The sequence below is a fragment of the Podarcis erhardii genome (genome assembly GCF_964252035.2).
Source record: "Podarcis erhardii genome assembly, chromosome: 2".
NCBI lineage: Eukaryota > Metazoa > Chordata > Lepidosauria > Squamata > Lacertidae > Podarcis > Podarcis erhardii.
Genome location: NC_138498.1, coordinates 120,554,900 through 120,562,502, shown reverse-complemented (window position 1 = coordinate 120,562,502; position 7,603 = coordinate 120,554,900). Strand labels below are relative to the sequence as shown.

At 48.7% G+C, this 7,603-nt stretch overlaps 1 protein-coding gene across 1 annotated transcript; it reads right to left on the bottom strand.

Moving 5' to 3' along the window:
* Window positions 1–397: 397 nt before the first annotated feature.
* Window positions 398–5,252, bottom strand: LOC309336826 (uncharacterized protein). Its single transcript, XM_081853202.1, has 4 exons — window positions 5,134–5,252; window positions 3,649–4,495; window positions 2,192–2,312; window positions 398–1,192 (listed from the first exon to the last, which is right to left on the bottom strand). Exons 2-4 carry the CDS (start codon window positions 4,381–4,383, stop codon window positions 408–410), a joined length of 1,641 nt encoding a protein of 546 aa, XP_081709328.1. The 5' UTR covers window positions 4,384–4,495; window positions 5,134–5,252; the 3' UTR covers window positions 398–407.
* Window positions 5,253–7,603: the final 2,351 nt, after the last annotated feature.

Genomic DNA, 7,603 nt, shown 5'->3' with positions numbered 1-7,603 from the left:
GTAGAAGATAGCGTATTTTAAAATAGTATTATTTGTAAGTGATAGAATGTGAAGATTTTTAAGGTAAAAGTAAGTGTGATTAAAAAATGGTTAAAAATTATGATGTATGAAACTGCTAAACATGAGGTAAAATGAAAATCAGATACGGGGACTTGGGGAAGCTCACCTAACAATGTTTAGAAAAAATAAGATAAGATAAGAATTTGTTTGCATTGTTAGTATTTCTGTTTGTGTTGTTTATTTGTGTTATAAAGTAAATAAATAAAAATTTGAGGGGGGGGGAATGGAACTTGAAAGCAGGAAACAAAGTTTAAAAAACAGAACGGAAAGACGTGACGTCATAACTACTTTGGCTGAGGTCCACAAACTACCTCATAAAACGTAATGGGGAACATGGTTTTCATTCCTCAGCTCACGCTCAGACTTTCCCCGTATTCTGGGCGCTGGTACGATTTCTCTCCCACATGGGTCCTTCGGTGCCTCTTGAGGTGAACGTTCTGACTGAACCTTTTCCCACAGTCCATGCAGTCGTACGGTTTCTCCCCGGTGTGGATCCTTTGGTGGCGGTGGCGGTCCGAGCTGCAACTGAATCTTTTCCCGCAGTCCAAGCACTCGTAGGGCCTCTCCCCGGTGTGGATTCTCTGATGAATGACGAGGTCCGAGCTATAGAGGAAGCATTTCCCGCAGGCCAGGCACTTGTAGAGTTTTTCCTGCGTGTGGATCCTCTGGTGGCGGTTGCGGTCGGAGCCTCGGCTGAATCTCTTGCCGCAGTCGGGACATTCGTAAGGCCGCTCGCCGGTGTGGATTCCGTGGTGGATGACAAGGTCGGAGCTGTAAAGGAAGGTTTTCCCGCAAATCAAACATTTGTTCTGCGGTTTTCCTCCTACACGGGCTCTTTGGTTGACAAGGAGGCTGAAGCTTTTCCCACGAAACGTGTTTTGCCTCTTGCCAGCGCAGACTTCCTTCTGGTCCATGGTTTCGCTGAAGTCCTTGCCATCACCCTCGCAGGAACTAGACTCGTGTGCTCCTTCTGCTTCGTGGCTTTGACTTCGCCATTCATGACTCTCTGGGGAATTTTCTTGTTCACCACACGAGGAAAAGTTCTCCTCCTCTGCTCTCCCTCCGGAAAACCCCTCACCATCTTCAGGTGTGTATCTCTCTCCCTCAGGTATGCCCACCCACCTTTTACCTGCTGAATAAATGAGAAAAAGAAGGTTATTTCTCTTACTTCTCTTAATTTGATTTCTTCACCCTAACATCCCTCAGTGGACCACAGAAATTAAAAATTCAGTACCAAATTATCTAAGGTTGTTCACCAAAGCCAGACTAAACGTCTTTCCTTCTGCAGTGTTGGATGGCAGGTTGAGAGGCGTTCCCTACCAGGACAGACTTTGCTCGTGTGCTCAAGACATCGATTCTATAAAACATATTTTGCTGCACTTCGCAAAACATGAGCAAGCTAGGGCTGAACTGATATTACCCTGCTGGTACCTTTCCCGGGAAAATCAGAGGCTCACTATGTCAGGGTCCTATTGGAAGACCGGACAAACGGCAGAACATTAGCAGTGGTGAAGTTTCCACCAGTGGTTGCAAGAACCAATGATCCCTATCTTTAAGTCTGAACAAAATGCTTGTTTAACCTGGATGTAGGCTGTCTGAATTGTGCATTGCTTTGTTACGATTTGTTGGGTCTCTAGACCGTAATAAATAAATTTTTAAAAATAAAATTCAATGCTAAAGCAGTTCAAAACAATTTACAGCCACAGCGATCGGCTATGACCTGAAAAACGTATCTCTCAGATCACAGAATCATAGTTGTAAGGGACCCAATGGTCATCTCGTCCAACCCCCTGCAATGCAGGAATCTCAGCTAAAGCATCCAAGACAGATGCCCATCAAACTCCTTTCCTGCAACTTGAAGCCACTGGTTTGAGTCCTACCTTCCAGAGCAGGAGGAAACAAGCTTGCTCCATTCTCCATGTGACAGTCTCAGTCTCCTCTTTTGCAGGCTAAACAAACCCAGCTCCTTTAACCGTTCCTCACAAGGCTTAGCTTCTAGACCCTTGACCATCCTAGTTGCCCTCCTCTGCACACGCGAAGCCAAAGTGGTTGTGTCTTCAGCATGTGACGGGAACAATACAATGAAGGTGCATGATCCACGGGGCACGACTCTAAATCCGGCCCTGCTTACCTGACAGTTGGCCCTCACTTGCGTCTTCCTGCTTGGCCTCCACGTATAGGGGTCTCTGTTCGACATCGGACGGCAGCTGGCCTTCCTCAGAGACATCTGCGGGGGCCTCCTCAAATCCCACCTGCAACATCAGGAAGGAACCCCGTCAGGACAGGGCAAGGAGGGAGAGGCCTGGGCAGAAAACCCAGAGCCTCCCTCAAACCCCACGCTGAAGCCATTACCCAGCCATACCCTCCAACGTACCTTAGATGAAAAGAGGGGCTTTTCTCTCTCCCCACTCAACTGACCCTCCTCATCCCCAACTCCCATTCCCCCCCCCAACCCATCCCAGCACAGCATTTCCACCACTACCACACCAATGGGACGCAGCAAAAACGCCCTCCTGAGAAAAACCCTTAATCCCGGCTTTATTTTATTTTATTTTATTTGTTGATTGACAAAAAAGAGAAGCACCTGCCAATGAATACATTTCAGAAAGGGGCAAGATTAGATGCGGACGCACAAATCGCTTTTTTCAAATACAGCGGAATCTCAGTTTTCGAGACATAATCCGTTCCTGAAGACTGTTTGACTTCCAAAACGATCGACAACGGAGGCGCAATGGGCGGTCAGTAAAATCCATTGAAAAAATGGAGAAATGTGACTTGGAAGCCATTCGACTTCCCAGGCGTGTTCAAAAACAAAAACAATTACTTCTGAGTTTTCGGCGTTCGGGTTCCGAATCGTTCAGTATCCGATACACTCGAAAACTGAGGTTCCACTGTACAAAAATCAAGATTCCTTGTGCTCTGCTCCACTCCCCCTTTCTTCTTTCCCAGCTAAACATTTCTTTCTTTCTTCTTGTCCTCTGCCTGCCCCTCAGAGCTGGCGCGTCAAACAGGGCCTTGATGGTGGTGGCCTCTCCTCCTCACCTGCTATTCAGCAGCCACTAGCAGCTGCCCAAGGGAGGAGGCTGGTAGCAGTGGCCATGGAGAGTCCATGGAGAGGCAACAGGATGCCCTCTCACAGCTACCATTGCTTGGGACAAGGGCCGGCTCATACTATTCCCCGATCTTGGCACTGGCAGCGGAATTAGGGACACTCCGGGATCAAATCAGAAGCTGGCATGGCTTTCATAATTCCAGAACTGTCATTGGAGAAAAGGGATACTTAGGGAGTATGCCTAGAAGAGCACAGGAATCAGAGTTGGAAGGGATCCCGAGGGTCATCTAGTCCAACCCCTTGCAACGCAGGAATCTTTTGCCCCAAACGGGACTTGAACCCACAACCCCGAGATTAAGTGTTTCACTGAGTGAGCTAGGGGCATGGAATCGGACTTCCACTCCTTAAGCGGCATGAAACAGACAGGTTTCGCTGTCTTGGTTAACAACCCAGGGAGTGACAGGATCAGACCCACGGGAGCCCCCCGGCAACACAGCCCCAAGGCGCATGTGAGCGGGGCCGTGCCACCGCCTCACCGGCTGCTCCTGCCCCTCAACTTCCCGTTGCGCCTGGAGGTATTCCTCGGCCAGGGCCACTGCCTGGGAGCAGCTCTCAGGCCCGGCCTCCCTGACCCAGCCCTGGACCTCGGGCGGCAGGATAGCCAGGAACTGCTCCAGAATCAGCAGCTCCAGGATCTGCTCCTTGGTGTGCCGCTCCACTTTTAACCACCCACGGCAGAGCTCCTGGAGGCGGCCATAGGCCTCCCTTGGCCCCTCGGCCTCCTGGTAGCAGAAGCGGCGGAAATGCTGCCGCTGCTTCTCCTGGGCGGTGGTGTCCCCGCGCAAGATGGCCGCCTTCACTTTCCCATAATCCTCTCTGTCGCTGGCCTCCAGGCGGCCAAAGGCCCGCTCGGCCCCTCCTCGGAGGGCTGGCAGCAGCCTGGCCGCCCACTCTCCCTTGGGCCACTGGCAGGCCTCGGCCACCCGCTCAAAGGAGGCCAGAAAGCCCTTGGCATCGTCCCATGGGGCTGCCTCGCCGTGCAGATATGGGGCGCCCGATCCGGGCAGAGGAGACTCCATCGTCTTCAGGAACTCCTGCCACTGGGCCTCCCAGTGGTCAAGGAGAAGACCTTTGCCAGGTTCCTCCTTGACCTTGGGCTGCGCAACTGTCCGACACACAGGCTCCCCAATACTTGTGGCCGGGACAAGCTGGGGGGCTTTTCCTGCCCTCTGCGACTTCTCGGCTGCCGAGTCTTGCTCCTCCATTTTCATCCCTTCCTGATCTCCACAGGGATGATTTCCGAGGATCAAAATGCTCAGAGGGGAACTAGGACGGGAGAGGAGGGATATTGGCGGTCCCAAAACCGGCGCGAGGAGCTTCTCCCTAGAAGGAAAGACGGGAAACATGGGGGTTAAATCAAGAGTTATAATTCTGAAGCTACCACACAGTAGCTGGGGCTGATTCCGCAAGAGAAGTGTCCCGCTTTTTAAATAAGGTATAAGCAGATCCCTTTCCAGTTCAGACCAAACGAATGAGTCTGATCCTCTTTTCAAAGCTGTCTGTGTTGGGGACGATCATTGGAAAGTTAGCCTTGGTGAAGACTTGACGTTTTCATCCCCCAAAAAGTTTTTGATTTGAGTTTCCATTGAAATGAGGCTGTATTTTAATATTTTAAAGTTCTATTTTAATCTTGTTTTTAAGTTGTATTTCAATCAATTTATTTTTATATTGGGTGTTAGCCGCCCTGAGCCCGGTCTTGGCTGGGGGGGGCGGGGTATAAATAAAATATTATTGTTGTTGTTGTTGTCTCCTGTGGAGGGGAGTTCCAGAGGTTAACGATGCGCTGCTATGCGCTTTGGTCTCCGATGCTCTGCAGAAGCCCCCCCCCCCCACATCGCCCAGGATTTGCAGGAGGCTCAAACAGGCAGGCCCCCTTCGTTTAAGGAGGCTTCCTGCCCCATGCCGTCCCCCTGCCCTACCGCCCCTCCCCAGTACCCCATAGAAAAGCGCTGTCCACATACCCTGTGACCCAGCTTGCTCAAAGAGTTTGCTTCTTCTGGAAGGGGGAATTCAGGAGCAAAGAGACGCCCGGCTGCTACCCAGAGGAGGGAGAGCGATTGCAAAAGAGGGTCTTTTTTTCTCCTCCAGCAATTCCCTGCCTCTCTGCCTCTTTCATGCCCCAGTCCCGGACACTGTCCTCCTGTCTCCTTCTTTCCTCCTCCTTTTATGCAGCTGCAAAAGAAATTCAAAACCAAGGCCCACCCCCTAACCAGGGAGGAAAAACCCTTCCTGGTTTTCACAAGCCTGCCTCCCTCGTGCAACTCTCGCCATTGCAGCTCTGTGGGTTTAACTCTTCAGCTGCACAAATCCTTGCAGAATTGCAGACTTGGAAGGGACCCGAGGGTCATCTAGTCCAACCCCCGGCAATGCAGGAATTTTTCACCCGACATGGGGCTGGAACCCACGTCCCTGAGATTCAGAGTCTCATGCTATGCCATCTGAGCTATCTTAGGTGCAGCCTTATTAGAAACGGTGCAGCATTATTATTATTATTATTATTATTATTATTATTATTATTATGTAGTGAAGTTTCACCCTGGGCCAGCAGGGGGATACTGTAGATAGTTTTCACTCAGGTCTGTAGATAGTTTTCACTCAGGTCCACGTCAGTTATTTTAGGCGGGAAACTCTGGGTTGTTGTTGCTACAATGTTGACAGCCGGCTGCCTATAAAAGCAGGCCGGCTGAGCTGTTTGCCAGTCAGTTCTATTCCAGCTTACAAAATAAAGAGCTGCTTTGGAGAAATGGCTGTGTCGTCTGCTATGTCAACCCACAACTTAACAATTATTATTATTATTATTATTATTATTATTATTATTATCCGAATATAAGCTGCACTTACCCCCCCCCCAAATTCTGACCATGAAAAGTTAAAGTGTGGCTTAAATTTGCGACCTTACAAAAACTGCGTTTTACGATATTGCTGCTGAAACAGACTTAACGATGAAAGGGAACAAAAAAATGTTTTATTGCCGATTTGCGAGCTTGAGACTTCATTTGCGATTTACGGGTGTGAGTCCCTGCAGAATTGTAGCAGCTGAATAGTGATTTGCGATTTTAGCAATTGTACGGTAACTTTTGTGGGCTTGCAAGATCAAAGGCTTAAATTGGCTCGGAGTTACAATTCTACCAACAACAGCGATTTTCAGCCTGTAACCCAATTTTAAGGGAGTGGCTTATATTTGGGTATTATCTTTTTTTCTCCCCCCCCCCTTGAATTTTAAAGTTGCGGCTTATTTCTGGGTGCGGCTTATATTCGGGCCAATACGGCATTCTTCTTCTTCTTCTTCTTCTTCTTCTTTGCATCCTCACCTTTCCTCTGTTATAAAAATTTTAAGGTCTTAGATATGTAATAAATGTTCATAAATGTACCAAGCAAACACGTACATAAATTCAGTGGTACCTAGGGTTACATATGCTTCAGGTTACAGACGCTTCAGGTTACAGACTCCGCTAACCCAGAAATATTACCTCGGGTTAAGAACTTTGCTTCAGGATGAGAACAGAAATCGTGCTTCGGCAGCACGGCAGCAGCAGGAGGCCCCATTAGCTAAAGTTGTACGTCAGGTTAAGAACAGTTTCAGGTTAAGAACGGACCTCCGGAACGAATTAAGTTCTTAACCTGAGGTACCACTGTATATAAGCCACATGCCTGAAATCCCACAGAAATAAAGTCCTGAACAAATTTACCTCAAATATTTCTCTGCAAGGTCAAAGTGGGAAACCTCCCCATTGTCTCTTTCCTCACAAATCCTGTCTTAAGGGTATGTCTGTGTTTGAATAGGGTGTGAGCCTGTGACCTGGCGCAGGAACTAAGTATTTAATATTACAAAAGACTGGCCAGGCTCCAGGCTCTCATTAAACAGGTAACCTGCCAGACAGGAAATAAACAATGCACTCAGATTTCTGTTGTAGACCGCCTTTTCTGTGATGTGGTATGATGTATGGGGGGGGGTGGTCTTGGGCTACACCCCTTCTGTGATTTATGTATGATGCTTCTGGGGGTGGTCTTGGGACTCGAGGGTGGGCAATTTTAAATTTCTATATAAGGGCAGGCACGCTTTTGTTAGGGGTTCCTCCTCCTTTCTCGTGTCTGTGAGGGGGCACCCTGTTGCAATAAAGATCAAAATTACTAGCTGCTTTGCTTCTTAATATTCTCTGTTTGGCCTCTGTTTTTTTCCTCCTACCTACAAAGGACTCTACAAGGGCTCTTGTGTACCCCATAAGGGAATAAGGGCAGATTTTCGTTTATTACACCTCCAAGGAGCTCAAGGGGGGTTGCATAGTTTGTCCTCCTCATTTTACATGGTTCTCCTTTCTCCTCATTTAATCCTCGCAACAACCCTGTGAGGTAGGATGGGCTGAGACTGGCCCAAGGTCAACCTTTTGAGGTTCGTAGCCGAACAGAGATTTGAACCCTGGTCTCCCAGGT

Bases quoted from the DNA above. Each gene is read 5' to 3' on its own strand.
- LOC309336826 (XM_081853202.1), bottom strand. From the start codon at position 4,383: ATGAAAATGGAGGAGCAAGACTCGGCAGCCGAGAAGTCGCAGAGGGCA. The intron at 2,313-3,648 runs GTGAGGCGGTGG...CTGATGTTGCAG, and splicing joins TTGAGGGGCAGGAGCAGCCG to GTGGGATTTGAGGAGGCCCC. The intron at 1,193-2,191 runs GTAAGCAGGGCC...TCATTTATTCAG, and splicing joins AAGTGAGGGCCAACTGTCAG to CAGGTAAAAGGTGGGTGGGC.